The 16084-nt window shown below is 35.9% G+C and overlaps 2 protein-coding genes across 4 annotated transcripts in view; one reads left to right on the forward strand and one right to left on the reverse strand.

The window, feature by feature from the left end:
- Positions 1 to 671: 671 nt before the first annotated feature.
- LOC131152215 (U-box domain-containing protein 35) lies at positions 672 to 6267 on the reverse strand. 3 transcript variants are annotated; one of them, XM_058103947.1, is made up of 9 exons: positions 5680 to 6267; positions 4931 to 5040; positions 4508 to 4629; positions 4209 to 4421; positions 3697 to 3997; positions 3469 to 3570; positions 2802 to 3230; positions 1799 to 2578; positions 672 to 1079 (listed from the first exon to the last, which is right to left on the reverse strand). In XM_058103947.1, exons 1-9 carry the CDS (start codon positions 5864 to 5866, stop codon positions 1011 to 1013), a joined length of 2313 nt encoding a protein of 770 aa, XP_057959930.1. In that variant the 5' UTR covers positions 5867 to 6267; the 3' UTR covers positions 672 to 1010. The 3 variants fall into 3 exon arrangements, with proteins under 3 accessions (XP_057959930.1, XP_057959929.1, XP_057959931.1); XM_058103946.1 differs by having other exon boundaries at positions 672 to 1091; positions 5680 to 6262; XM_058103948.1 differs by having other exon boundaries at positions 672 to 1091; positions 5676 to 5811.
- Positions 6268 to 13003: 6736 nt separating this feature from the next.
- The window catches only part of LOC131151811 (peptidyl-prolyl cis-trans isomerase CYP57), a 34136-nt gene continuing 31055 nt past the window's right edge, over positions 13004 to 16084 (forward strand). Inside the window, exon 1 of the mRNA XM_058103232.1 lies at positions 13004 to 13431. Coding sequence (XP_057959215.1) covers positions 13212 to 13431 — 220 coding nt within the window. The 5' untranslated portion in view covers positions 13004 to 13211. The remainder of the gene's footprint in view (positions 13432 to 16084) is intronic.

A 16084-nucleotide genomic window follows, 5' to 3' on the forward strand; every position in this document is an offset into this window, starting at 1 on the left:
GCACGGTCCTTTCACAAAGGTGTGAAATATTCGACCCGTGACACCTGGTATTTTTTGCATAACATATCATCCACTTAAGCTTCATTTAAAACTAGCAATCATGTCCATGCGCCACTTTTAAATGTTTGTGGTCTACATATTAAGGAGTAAATTGAATCATTATATACACCCAACTTTAGAGTCAAAGAAACACAAATCAACAAATGCAGCTCTTTGTTCAAGCTATTATATATGGTTACTTGAAAACTAATTTTCCTAATTTTTAAAGGAACTTCATTGGAGTTTTATGAGAACAATATCATGAGGCCTTTTACATTATTTATTGCACAAAATGCACATTCGAAAGAATCTGCAAATACTCATGTTGGACAAAAAGGCACTGATTTTTGTGATAACGTGATATCTAGCTTTGACATTTAAATTTATGCTATGATGCTTCAGCAAAAAAAAAGAAAAAACATAAAATAAACAAAAATAAAAGATGATGCTGTTAGTTATCGAGAAAACAAGATCAAGAATAGGGTGATGAGAGATGAGGCTGCATATTAAAGGATTTGAATATTTGCAGGTTATGTGAAACAGAAAAAATTGGTCCCAGCAGCTTGTTTCCTTGAAACTAGAAAGTGGTACCTAAGCAGAGGAAGTTTCTATTCAGCAGGAAAAGTGTACAATTGTTAAAACATGGCGCCAAAATTTTTTATGCAGCAGGCAAGAAACATGGGGGGCCTTATAATCACAACATTGTTTTCAGAATTTACAATTTTTCCACACCAAATGAATCCTGAAGACATGCATTTCTCTTTATCTTATCATCTGGTGGAACAAAAATGCCAAACTTAACATGACCTAAAAATACAGCTTTTTTTCTTCATTTGGCTTAGACACCATCTTTTCAGTTCTTTAATTGCAATTTTTCAAATTTGGTTCTTCAACCCCATCACCTAACTGGCCTTTAACTTCAACTGCTGCAACTGTATTGGTTCTTCAACCCCATTGTCTGGTCTTGGACATCAACTGCTGCTACTTTCTTCTGATGTAGATCCTCGATCAGTTCCCCCATCGCTAGTTCTTCTCAAGACCTGATTATCAAGCTTGCAAACAACACGAGAAATAAATTTTTTTCTACAACAATACATTTTTGTAATGAGTAATGCATAGCTCTTATTTATTAAAAAGAAAAAAGGTTAAAACTATTGATGCATACACCCAAGTAGTTGGGATGGGTTATCTTTAGTTTACTTGATTAAAAAACAGGTAAAAAAACAGAAGTGTCTCTTTCCCCCAGCCCACAAGAAGAGATCCATAAACAGTATCCCCAATAGCTAACTTTCCTTGGGGCATCAGATTCTACAGCATGAACAACTGACCACAAGAAAAAATATAAATAAAGATTTCAAATGGAATGCATTTTATGGTTCCATTTTTTATCAAAGCCTTAGAGAATTCAAGTAGCCAGACTCAAGTAGGCGGGAGAGGTTTTCTTTAGTTTACTTGATTACAAAATGAATCACACAACCCCCTCACTTTCCCCACCCACCCGTGCCCCAAGAGAGGAAAAAAAAAAGGAAGAACAAGAAAAAACCAGTTTGAAGAGTGAATTGGATTCCTCTTTTTCCTCCAGTGTTCTAGACAATTGTTGGAAAACAAGTTGATTTACATGGAAATACTACCAAATATGCAATTGCCTCATCTCAAGTATTTTCTTAAAACAAATTGGATTAATCTATTTCCACAAGACACCCAGATGCCCTATTTAGTGCCTGAAATCAATTGAGTTTGTGAAAGGTAAATGACAAACCTCACTTGAATTTGAAAACCTTAACTGTGAAGCTGAGTAGTGAGCATATGAACCTTGGCAATGCATATACCCATTCCCATGAGTTGAATCAATTTCGTTTCCAAGGTCACGTATCCGCTTGATCTCAGGAAGTATAACTGTACCAAGATCTGGCCTGTCCCTCTTCCGTAGCTCAGAACACTTCAGTGCCAATTTTGCGAAACAGAGAGTTTCTTCAATGGGCCAGTCGTGTACTGTTGGATCCAGAATGTCTGCAAACATTCCTCTATCAATGGCCCTCTCAACATGATGGCTGAGAGCCATCGGTGGCCTGCCAGTGATAATTTGGAGTAGCACTATACCCAGTGAGTATATATCTGATTTAATCCCCAGCATGCCAGTTTGTTGATACTCAGGATCTATGTAACAAAATGTCCCTGCTGCCGAAGTCATGTGATATTGTGTGACACTGTTGGCTACAGAAGGTGGAACTAATCGTGCCAGTCCAACATCACTGATTTTGCTTACATAATTGCGGTCTAAGAGGATATTAGCTGGCTTAAGGTCCCGGTGCACAAGGGGCTCTGGCTTTGCCTGGTGAAGGAATAGAAGCGCGGTTGCAATCTCAGCTGCAATTTTGAACCGGAGTTTGCATGGAAGCGGAGGGCTCCCGCCTCTTTGAAAAAGTCGATCCTCCAAGCTGCCATTGTTCATGTATTCATACACCAAACATCCATACTCTGGGCAAGCACCCAGGAGGAGTACCATATTGGGGTGTCTAATGCAACTGAGCACCTCTACCTGTACAAAGACAATGTTGTAGAGAAGAGAACATTATTGATAAATAAAACCACATTCCCTTTGCCAATCTATTGTTTTAAAAATATCATTTTGATGCACTTTTCTGTCCATACCCACCAGGCCTCGGCTACACAACGAGGGATATAGCCCATCCTCCATCCCTAACACAACCCCCGGAGGCTTCCCCTTTGGGCTAAGAAAACGATATTTGAATGTTTTTTACCTCTTGTTGGAATTGCTTTCTCCCTTGTGCAGCATCAGGCCTTAGAACTTTGATGGCAACTTCAGTGTGATCAAGTCTGCCTTTATACACAGGTCCATATCCACCTTCACCAATTTTCAGTGAATCGACAAAATTTTCAGTGGCTGCTTCAATCTCATCTATGGTATATTTTCTATAGCGGACATCATTTTGTGCCAAAGCATTCAATGCCCGATTCTTCTCATCTGTCTCTCGCTTCGCCTTCAACTCTGCATACCTTCTTCTCTGCACTTCCATCTCAGCAAGCTTCTGTGATGCCTCAGCAGCTTCAATGGCAGCCTTGCACTTAGCCTTCTCAATCTCTGCAATGGCAAGAGCTGCCTCTTCAGCTAACCTGGCTTCCTCAAACCTACGAGCTTCATCCATCTTCCAATTACTTAGCTCTCTAGCCTGGATTTCAAAACACAAAATACTATGATTGAGCTATGATAAAAATTGAGATCAAATTATTGTTACCATCTACACATAAATTTTAAAAATAAATAAATAATTGGAATGTCTTTCCCCTTATTACAAGGCATTTCAATGTTTTAGGAAAAGAATTAATGCCTTTTAGACAGCATATTTTGCTTCACTTGTAAGTTGAATCTTATTTTTACTAACATTAAGATGGCGTATTAATTATCACCTGCTTCTTGGCTGAAATTGCTTCTTTGCAAGCTGTGCTATACATGTCCATGGTTTGCTTCAGTTCAAGTTTTAGTCTTCTCATCTCGGTTTCAAGCTCTCGCTGTGAAGAACCAGCAGTTTAAGGGTCAGGTGCTCAGGTTAATTGTTAATGAAGTATGTTTCTGATAGTGTGAACTATCCTATTCATTAAATCTACTTCTGCCAATTTTTATTATTCTTCACTTACTGTCAATGATCCAGAAGAGTCCTTGGAAGAGTCCGATGTGCCAGAGAAATTCATATTATGGGTAGTCATATCAAGTGATCCAAAATTGAGTGGATCAGTAAAATCACCATCATCAGAGAAGGAACTGCGGCTAGTTGAACTTCTTGGGCCACGGATAGTAAGATCAACATTATCCAACGATAAATTGGTTGGTGTGCTCTTGGGCCTCTCTCTTACTGGCATTTTCATGCTTTCACTGGCCCTCTCATTAGGCACTCTCTCAGATCCTATACTTTTCCTGCCTCTGCTTGCAGAGTGTGCTCTGTTTCATCCCCAAGAAGAAACAAAAGGCAGAAGATGTTCAAATAAAGTAATATTAATTCGCAACTTGAAAGGCAGGCAATCATCCGATAGCAATAGAACAGTGGATGGGAGCATCCCTAAAGGAGAAGCAACAAAAGCCTCTAATCACATAGTTTTGCCTGAAACTCATTGATCTTGGTGACAACACATGTATCTTTAGTAGTACGTACCTGGCTGCATCCTCCGACTCGGAATGGTGGTCAGGTGAAAAATGAGGGGAAAGGCACGCTGGATACGGCTGCCTTGGTGGAGTTGCCGTGTTAACTGCAGTGCGCTGGGCTGATTTGACTGTCATTACTTTCCCCTTCGCAATGACATACACAGCACAGAAATCTGGTGCAAATTTGTTTAGACTGGCTGCTATGTCGGAGTTCTTAAACCTCCTGCCAGAACCACAAAAGAAAAATTTTAGTCTCTCACTGCATCTACTGTGAGAGAGGGAGAGACACGCAAACACAGAGAAAGAGACCTTGTGAGGGCATTCCTTGTTGATGCACCAACCACAACATTGGAAATGTAGTTGTTGTTGACATAGTCCAAAAGTGCTTTAGCAGGGTCATGATCCTCAAGAACAATCTCTTTCACCATAATCTGATATCATCATAATAAAATCATGACATGTTGCAATTCATTTACCTTGCACTATGATCCTCCCCATTTGTTGTTAATAATGCAGCGCACTACATGCATCATGAAATCATTTAGGAAAGTGCAAATGCCAAAATTGCACGCTAGAAGGGGGGATTTGAATGTTATGGGATGATGAATCATATTGATGAGTTTCTGAACGAATAAGTTAAAAATAAATTATATTCACTACTATAAATTTCAAGCAAGTGCCATTGCAGATGCAGTTCATATATATAACAACAAAATCATGCAAACCACCAACCCCTTTGCGAGCGCAATATCCACGGTAGTGTCCAAATATTGCTATCTCATCAGCCTCAGAAAGCAGTTGATGGCCATGCCCATGCCCATGGTCAGCGGGAGCACCATCATCTGCAAATTAAACTCCCAACAAGCACGAATCAAAACATTATCATCCCAAATAATTAAATTATAATTAATGTGAGGTTTTGTGCCTCCAATGTTCATTACTCATTTTGCGCCTCCAATCTTCATTACTCTCCATCTCTCCTTTTTTCATTTTTTATGCATTGGCCTCAATTTTCCTCCATTTGAGGTAATTTTAACTTCCAATTTGGCTCACATCCATTTTCTATCTACCATTGACGAACACCTATACATGCCACATTTCGCTTCTCTCTAGAAATAAACTCAGTATCATGAAACAATTTGATGTTAGCTAGATTAAAGGAACAGCCTGGAACAGAAACTTTGACCCAACAAAATTGGCAAAATTTTATATGATCAAATTGAAATGTTGTGCATTTGGTCTAACTGGATGGTGGGATAATGTCCTTCTTTTGTAATAACATTAAATCAAATTGACCCAAACGGAGAAAACTTTAGAACAAATAGAGGGCAGGACAATATGTAGCAAAGAGGGCAAAGTTATTGCAGATGTCAATCTGATAAGATGAAAGTTCACCTTTTGAACTTTCTGCCAAAGATAGATAGGTACAATGAGGGAACATTGTAATTAATGCATAATGATGAAAGAGAGAGGGTACCTACGATGTTGCAAGTGTCTGCCGCTGACGTGAACCAGAGCGAGAAGATGATTGGGGAGAATCAGGTGTTCGATGGCCCAGCGGACGGCGTGTTGGCTGTTCTTGTCTCTGTCGACGCCGACGGCGGTGGTGTGGGAAGAAAAGTTGGCAGCTCCGCCGTTGTCCAGAGGAAAGCGCGGCGGCGCGGCCATCAAATGGGAAAGCGTCGAAGCCAGTTTACGGCTACTCGCACTCGTAGCCTCAGCCACCTTGGCTAGCTAGCTGCCGGCCGCCGCAGCCGCCGGGAAACACCGCAAAATAATCAATTGACCGCTACCACTGTTGTTACAAGTATATTGTGGGAAGCTTTCCCTTACCAGCGGTAGCTGTCGGCATGAAGGGATGCCATGCCATGCCATGACAGCTGAACCCCTGAAGAATTTTACCTGCCAAAATAACGAACTCCGTGATCCATGCACTCTCCCCTGTCCAAGCCACGCACTTTGCGGGGGCATTTTGACCTCGTCGCACTGTTTCCCATCTGCCCTGAATTGTCTCTGAATTTTTTTCCCAAGGAAGGAGACACCTCACACCACCATCTACAAATGGTGAGTGGTGATGCCTCCTCATTCATAAAGATGTATATATGTACTTGTTATTTTATTTTTATTTTATTTTGCTAACTAAATTTTGTTATTGTAGGAAATAAATACTCTTAGTAATTAAAAATATGTAATTTTAATTAAAATATATAAATTATTTGTTTTGTGTTGAATAATTTAATTTAATTTTTGTAAAAAAAATTTGTTATGAATTAGGTAAAACTTGAGAGCATGAATAATTAAATTTACTATTTTTATATTGGACACAAGTTTCCTATTACTTGAAGTAAAGATCATAGTAAATAATTAATTAATGTCATAGTGGTTGGGGTTTAGGGCAGACACAGAGAGAAAAGACATCTTCCATGATTATTAGAGGTTGTGATGTGTTTGATGTCATCATTATAATGTCCATATCTTTATATAGAATCCATTCACATAATAGTAACCTAGCGTTAGAATAATTCACATTTCTGCATGGGATATGCCCACATGATAGTACCCTAGGATGACCCTGATACAAAATATAAAAGTCTCAACTCAACCCTAGTGAGGTATATACTTTTTGTTTTGACTCACTAGTATGACGATTTTATCTTATAAAAAGCATCTCATATATTTGGAGTATGAACCAATCTTATAATTCCAAGATCTCACACTTATACATCTAACGTAGGACTATGACATAAAGCATTTCTTATGACTGTTGAAATTTGTGTATTTCCAAGAGGGTGGTGAATTAGAATTTTGAAACTTCCTTCTAAGTTAAACAAGATATTAGTCGTATTTCGCAACTTAGGGTCTTTCTAAAAACAGACTTAATTCATTAAGCAATTAACTGAGCAAATATTCAAAGCATATATAGCAAGCTTAGTAATTCACAATCATACATAATGATAAACCATAAACATTCAAGTGCAGAAATTAATTTACAAAAATTAAAATTAAGCACAAGAAATGTTATCGGGGTTTGGCCAATACTGCTTATGTCCCTGCCTTAAGCCACAGCTCAAGGATTCCACTAATTGCTCACTTAACGAGTGGAACGACACCGATTATAACACCTTACCAAGATGGTACACTTAGTTCTCTTAACCGAGTCTGAACCAGTTCAATGCTCACCTAACCAAGTCTGAGCAATTCGAGACTATTCACAGGGCTAGTCTCCCTCTTCCGACCACCTGTCGAGAATACAACAAATAATCAAATATTTGTGTACAATAAAAATTGCTCCTTACACTAAGCAGATATGTACCACAACAATAAGCATAATGGAATCAATGCACTCACAAATGATAAGGAATGAAGCTCAATATGAGTGTGGGTATTTTCTCAATATAATCTTTGAGAATGATGTGTATGATAATGCACTTCAAAGATTTAAACCCTAATACAAATTTTCTCCCCAAAAATTATTTTTTTTTCAATAAAAGTGTAGGAGAACCTAGGGTTTTGCTTTCATGCCCAAATATATATATATATATATATATATATATATATATATATGATCTTTGATTTAAAAACAGAGTATGCAATAAATATGTTCAAAGATCTTAAACCCTTAAAAATCTTCACAACAATGATATTCAAATAATATAACTCAAGGAAAGCAAGAGTTAAGCTCAATAAGATTTTTGCAATAAAACAAATATGAGCTTTTGAAGTCTTGCAATGAAAGTGTAGGATTCACTAGCTAGAAATAAGTATCCTCCAAAAATATTTATCAATGAATCTAAATGGAGAAACTTTAGATTTTACTCTCAAAAAGATGAATTAAAAACAATGAATAACAATGAGAGTAAATGACTTTTGGAATGAAAGATATGTCCAAAATAAATGCTCTCCAAAATAAATTTATCAAAAATTAAGTGTAGGAGAGTGTAAGAATGAAAAGGATCAAAAGTATTTTTTGGAGGATTTTCTCTTTAATCTCACTCTTAATTTTGAGTAATGAAGGGGTATATTTGGGTAAAAAAATAACCGTTGGGGACATGAAGCTCATTTTGGAAAAAGATTAATGATGTTTAATTAAAAATAATCTCGTTTAATTGCGATAAAAAATTGATCAACCCGAGAGGTTCAGTTGACCAAGGACAAGGTTCGGTCGACCGAGACAAATTTGAACTACAAGTTTGGTCGACCATATCATGGTGTTTTTGAACCCTTCGTGGGTTCGGTCGACCAAGGCAAAGGTTGGTTGACCATTCATATAGATTTGGTTGACTAAGGTCAATTTGAATTACAAGGTTTGGTCGACCAAGTAGTTAGGGTGTCTGAGGTTAATAGTTTGGTCGACTGAGGACGATGCGTTCAATTCAGTATGGTCAATTGAGAGAAGTCAATACGTTGACTTTTGACTTGTTCGGTCGACCGAGCCGGTTTGTGCATGATGGGGTCAGTCGACCAAGACTTAGTTAAACTTTTGACTTTCTGGTCTACAGTCTGCTTAGTCAACTGAGCTAATTAATACTGGAAGGGTTCGATCAATCGGGCTTTTAAATTAAGCCCAAAAATCCAACGTCGATCGACCGAAGTCTTTGCAAACCCTTTTTTTTTTTTTACCTTAAGTTATTTTAAAAACCTTTGTATGAGTTTTAGCTTTTAAGAAAAAGGTTTTGAGTTTAGGTTGGGTCCCTTTAGGTCAAGTTTGGATCCCTATGGTCAAACTAAGGTCATTTTGAGCTTGCCAATCCATATCATGCATGACATGCAATTATTACATACCAAAATATTACAGACCCAAAATATAAAACAAAATGCATTTACAATATAGAGCAAATGTCTTCTCCTTCTTCTTTTGCTCCTCTGATTTGTCATGGAATACGCCGGATGATATGGTCTTTATGTTTCTCATGGCTTCCATTTCTTCCTTATGTGTGCGCTAAAATATTAAGTATGCTCAAGCACTAAATACACACATAAGTAACTTGCGGTTTGTCATTATCAAAACCAGGAATCGGACTCAAAAAGTCAACAATCTCCCCATTTTTTATGATAACAAACGCACCAAAGCAAAATGGGGTTTAGCCTAAAAGGCTCCCCCTAAGAATATGCATAAGTGAAAAATAAGCACTATAAATCAAGCATATTCACAAAAGAAGACAATTCAACTACATGCATTTAGTTTAGACATTAAAGCACAAACATGCATGCAGTTTAGATGTCGACCACATTTGAAAATATTTACCCCTTTTTAAAAACATATTCACATTTTGCTCAGAAAAATTCTCCTCCTTTTGGCATTAGTAAAAAGGTTGGGCTATGCATAAAACAATTTGGTCATAAAAAAAAAAAAAAAAAAACTTAGCAAAAGAGAACCCCCCCCCCCCTTTTTGAAAAACTCTCCCCCTTTTTGGCATTTTATCTCTGACAAATTCTCCCCATTTCTGATATAAACTTGGGCATAAAAAAATTGTATTGTTGATTTAAAAAAAAATGCCAAAAAAAACACACACACACACACAACAGTATAACTGGTAATTAAAAGATTAAAAATACATGTTAAACATTGTTGGACCAAAAATATCTACAAACCTTTGCAATAAAACACTTCATAAGACCCGTGAGAGATATGAGTTCCAAGCACACAACATATGAAGACAAGTATGGGTTTGAGTATGAAGTCGGTCTAACTGGTTAACATGCATTTTTATGTTAGAATGAATGAACCAGCTATGCAATGCTCTTAAACAAGATAATATTTTAATTTCATAACACACAAAAAAAAAAAAATTAAAACAAAATAGCACAAGTCAGGAATCATTAAAGCACCCAAGCAAGAACAAGATATATCTCATGGAAAATCATTTCTTGCCAAGAAAAGTATATGTATATAAATATATATCCCCCTTTATGATATTATCAAGAAGTATTGAAGATGTACTTGCTGAAAAAGAAACTTTAAAGATCATACAAGCAACATTTTTCTGATTTATCATTTAAGTGCACATAAAATATGACCAGAAAAATCAACCACACAGATTCTAAATATATCAAATAATTTAAAGTAAGGATCAAACGGTGACACAAACAATTGTGGCTAATCAACATATTTCAAATTATGATTTTCAATAGAAACATCACATTTAAGCACAAGCCACAAGTGTTCATAACAGATCTAAGCTAAAAGTATTTGTGAGCATAACAACATGAATATTTAATTTTGGATGCCCCCCCTGTTGATTTGACTCATAGCTTACATGAAATGAATTGCTTATACTAATCAAGATTAATCTCACTAAGTATATCAAGAGTATAAGCACACATCTTAAATATTTTATCATAACTATATTGGATATTGATTGATTCTTGCAACCAATATAATTATCCCTATAATTCACACATGCATCAGAAAAATGATATTAAGGCATGATATGATGCTCACAAACCAAGAACAATTCATATCAGATCATGAATCTTTAACTGCAGGATATAATGTTCAAGGTTTTTCAGAAGAGCCTTAATATTTCAAAAGGCGAAATGATGCATGTGAGTCTTTTATGCTCTCTCTCTATGACAAGAGCTCAGCTTTCCCTAAGTATATGATGATTATGTAAGGATGAAGTTTAATTATCTATTTGAGTTTTCACTCATCCTTTCAAAAATATTTTATCATTAATTTTATTATAATCATCTTTAGCACAAGATTTTATTTTTGGAAAAATTTTATGAAATTTCGACAACATGTCATTTGTAAATTGGACATTTTCCCATAAAACTTGTACCTGATAGGTTCAAACAAGCAATTTGTAATTCAGTTTAGGCATACGAGAACCTATATCTACTACCAGCATGCAATCCACAAGATACTGCATCTGCCATGCAGTTGGTGTTCCAATACAAGCATGCATTTCAGTAGTTCCATCAACAGATGATATAAAAGATAAACTATCAATTAGAAAATATAATCATTTAACACATAATGAATAGTAGGAATTCAGTGTTTTTCTTATGAAGGCATATGGGCATATAAGATAAAATCATGAGAACATTTTATATAAATAGTCATGAAAGAGTAATGCTCCCCCTGAGTTATGCACTAAACCATTTTATGCCTTTTCATAATTTTCAACTGCCATTAGCCAAGAATTTTAAGATTTTCAATGGTTTAAGCTTGGCGATGAATTCTTTAAGCTTATCGGACCAAAAAGTCATAATGAATATTCGTTAGGGTGATAAGCCAATGTCTGCCTCTTTTCTTATGAATCTCAATACGTGTGAGAGGCTCAAGTTCAAATGGCTTACAATTTAAACTGCATGTGCATACGTTTCTTTGAAATTTATACTTTTCATCTAGGTTTAAACCTAGGCAATCATCTTTGCCATTTAACTTGTTCTAATGAGATGAAGCTCTAAATAATTTGATGTTAACGTTTGAGAGCTTATGAAGCTAGTGGGGATAAATACTCTTAAGAATTTAAATCACTATTGAGTTCCGAAGAGTATTTTGGAGAAATCAGGACAATATTCAAAAAAATTTTGTACTAGTGAATATGTCTAAGTCATCTTACCAAAGAGCATTTAGGAGTATATAGTTCTTGAACATAGCTCTTTGGTGATTGGAAGTATCCTTTAAATATGATCACAATTTGGAGCAAGGATATGAACCAAGGGATAGGAAGAGTCTTTGCTAAATATGATTGTGAAAGGGCAAAGAGTTTCTATGGAGGAGAAAGCTTCTATATAGATCAAAATTAGAGAATTTTTACATTTAAAGCTCAAAGGGATTTTATTATTATAAGTCGATGAACAATTTGAATCCCTTCCAGACTACCTCTAATTTGATTGAGAATGATGACTTTTAATAAGCACACAATAGATATGGAATTTTGATAAACAATGCTTATGTCAAGAAAGATGACAAAAGTTTTTATCAGGCTTTTAAGTTCAGATTGGATATATATAACTTTGAATTATCATATTGGCTTAATTATCTTCTAAGAATCTTAGTATGATAATAATATTGTATGATGAATGCATGTACTAAGATTTTTCATTTCAAACCCTAGTCACTTCCTAAGCCTTTTAGTCATTACAACCCCTTATAGCTAATCATATGCTCTAAGGAAGAATAATTATTTAATTTCAATTGGAACCTTTCCTTCCTCTTGTCCTATGGGATTAGCCACCATAATTACCTACATCATTTCCTTTTCTAAGCCTCTGACACTCCTTGATGGACAAGTGAGCTGAAAGTGCCATTTCATTTTTCGACATAAGCAAATTTTGTATATCTGTGAAGGATCATACTTATTTATTCTATTTTTACTCGATGAGGCATTTTTATGATAGCGGGACTTATAATATGAACCTTTTTTGAAAATATTATTTCTTTTGATTCCTAAGGATTGATTTCAGTTCTCTTTCATTTGTGATTTGAAAATTATTTCAGAATAGTCTTCAATTTTTCTCTTCAAGCAAATGAATTTAAAGACTTTTTTAATCTTTTTCTTCTCAAGGATAGCATGATGTTCCTTTAATTCTTTTAATTGTATAATTATCCCCTTATTCTCATTTTTCCAAAATATTTTTTGTTTATTTATCCTAACTAGAAGCTTATGTATTTTCGATAAAATATTTTCCAATTTTTCACACAAAGACATACTTTCATTTATCAATTCAATATATGATTCATCACAAGAATTATTATAACCATTAATAAATGAATCATGCAATAATATCATAAAAATTAATACATGATTCATCACAAAATTTTTCCTAAGAATCACCACATGCATTATCAACAACAGAACTATCATTATATTTGATCTAATTTGAGTATTTACACTATGCCGAGCACTAATTCCCCCCTCGTGGCCTGTGGGTTGTTCTGCTCTGGAACGGTTCTCTTAATTTCTGGCGTCGAAAGGTTGGTCGGTTCTTCGTTCAGACAAAAGCTCAAAACTCGAGCGACGATTCGATGGAGCGGGTGACAATCTGAGTTCACACCAATCCAATGTCTTCAATATACGTATCGGAGCCGCCGACGAAGGGAAAGGTGATTCTGCAGACGACTTACGGACCGCTCGACATAGAGCTCTGGCCAAAGGAAGCTCCCAAGGCCGTCCGGAACTTCGTGCAGCTCTGCCTCGAGGGTTATTACGACAACACCATCTTTCATCGGATCATCAAGTCTTTCCTCGTTCAAGGCGGTGATCCCACTGGCACCGGCACTGGTACTCTTTCTCTTTGAAATAGTGCGTTTATATGTTCCCCTTTTGGTATTTCGTTGGTTTGTGTTTGAGGATGGAAGTGAGAAAACTGGAGTTGATGAAGGGTTCGTAGCTTAATTTCGTTGCTAGATTAGACTGGTACCGTGGTGACCAAGGATTTGCGTGGAGTAACCCAGTTAAATTGAAATTTAATTACTGGGGAATTGCATCTGTACTTTTTAAAAATATTTCACAAATCGTGAGTGCAAAATAAGGATTCTGGGGCAAGGATTTAAAACCTGAGCCTTTTAACTTTTTAAGTACAGTCTTGGTTATAGATGTGAAATGTGGATAGAAATGTGTAAATTTTGAGGAATTTGGCCGGAATATGTGAAGGTTTAGAAGTTCATATATTGTAGAATTCGATTACTTGAGCAAGTTCAGATACAAAGAGGAAAAATGAATTTCTAGTTTTTCATTTCATGTCTGACTAAGAAACTATGGTTATGGTTTAACTTGATTAAGTTATAGACTTCTAGGCTTTTTCCTAATTTCTGCACTGCAGGCCTGAGTTGAACTTGGAAAACATTAGGGAATGTGAAGGGAATAAGAGGGAACTTACTTTTTCATATTTGGTTATCAATGAAACAAGAAAGAAAATAAATTTTGAAGCAAATCAATGAATATTTATATTTAATGCGTCATTAATATTTGATTTTTTAAAACTTTTAATATATTGGAAATTGGAATACATTTTCATTTTAATAGTATTTTCATTTTATTTATCTTTCCTTTCTTTTCTCAAATAAAATACTTTACCTAAATAGAGCTTAGAGTAATTATCAGGAAAAATAGGTGCCTTACTTTTTGAGGTTTATTCACTATTATTTACTCTTGAATGACATTCCCGTTGAAGGTTAATAAGGTTTACTGCCTTGTCAATAAAAATATAATGACTAAGAAAATGTCAAATGAATAGAGCAAAAATACTTCAGTGTTTACATAGCTTTTTACTCCATTGGAGGCCAACTGGAGCTTCAAAAGGTGAGGTAGACCATCTCCCATTCTGTATCCCCTTCCACCCCCTTCCAAGGTTTGAACTCCAAACCTCCAACATAGAAATCTAAAGCTTAAGGATTCTAGGATACCTTTAAATTTTAATACATATATAAAAAAATAAAGGAGATGCCCAAAATTGTAATAACCACTATGAAATTAAACTTATCCCTTCATTTGATTTGCAGAATCAGGCCTGGAATGGAACCAAATTTGAGCCTATGGTTTTAATTCCCTTGGTTTGTAGAATCAGGGGTGAATCAAATTTCAGGTGGAATCATATTCCGCCATTTAAGGGAATGATGATTGACCCTCTAATCCTAAACAAATATTTTAATACAAAAATACCCATCTGCCCTGGCATCACTTGTCTCTTTGCTGCGTAGCATCTCTCAGTTGGTTGCTGCAAAAAGAGTACTCTCTCTCTCTCTCGCCCTCGTGGCAGTGTCTCGATAGTGGCAGAAAACTTCATTGTTTGTTCACTACCTCATATGATTTTAGATCTGATGTGGTGCTGCTTATTTTGGTATGTATGGCAGCAACCTTCCACTTGTTCTCTCTCTCTCTCTCTCTCTCTCTCTCTTTTAAGTTTTTTGTTTTCATTCACTCCCAATTTCCAGCTTTATTTGCTTTGTTCATCAGTACAGGGATTTTGGAGAAGAGATTTCATTGATAACAAGTGGAAGGTTGAGAAAAAAAACTTCTCCCATCAAAATATAATCCAAAAAACAACAAAAAAAAAAAAAAATCAAACAAAAACTGGAAAAAATTAGAGCCAAATATTCCTCCATTCTTGCTGATCCGAAAAGCTAACTTCCACAAATTAACCGAAGCCAACACACCATAAAAAGGCCAAATAATGAATCTTCTCCCATACCAACTGCCAATTCAATTTTCTCCCTGAAAACTCCGTGCATTATGCTCCAAACATAATCCCCACAACACTGCAAAAACACCACATTTCCAAAGTGTAGTCCTCTCCTTCCTTCTTCCTCTGAAAAGGAATAGACAACATTTCCTATGATGTCGGGCAAACCAAAGTTTCTCCCATCACACCAAATAATTTATACCAAATTCTCCAAGCATAATCACAGTGTTGAAGTAGATGATGGGCTCATTTCAGAAGTCAAATAATAGAGCATGCAAACATTTGGAGACCAGGCCTTCTGATGGGGATCAACATGCACCTTGAGTATCTTTTGCGGATATTGTGACATGTGGACAACCACCCGAAGTCCAACAATGGATGTAAACTTTATTTGGAGCAATTGAAGCTTCTCTTGGAAGCTAGCTTGAAAAGAGGATGACAACTTGCAAGTCAAAGAGTCTTGGTTTTTCAAGAAGCATGACAACTTGCCAGTCAAAGAATCTTGTTTTTTTCAAGAAGCATTTATTTCATTTTAAGTTCCTAGACTCCACTATCATAATTATTCTAGTTCCTAGGCACCTATTTCCTGTGACAAACTATTTCCTAGGAATCTCATTACCTATGTTTTAAATGTTTTATTTTACTTTTGTATTTTTTTTAATCTTTTAAGAAGTCATGTGCATATAAGGCTATAAATATGCCATCACTTGTATTGAAAAAGGCATCATTGCATTATCAATTAAAAAAAGGAAG

This window comes from Malania oleifera, chromosome 3 (assembly GCF_029873635.1).
Source record: "Malania oleifera isolate guangnan ecotype guangnan chromosome 3, ASM2987363v1, whole genome shotgun sequence".
Lineage (NCBI taxonomy): Eukaryota > Viridiplantae > Streptophyta > Magnoliopsida > Santalales > Ximeniaceae > Malania > Malania oleifera.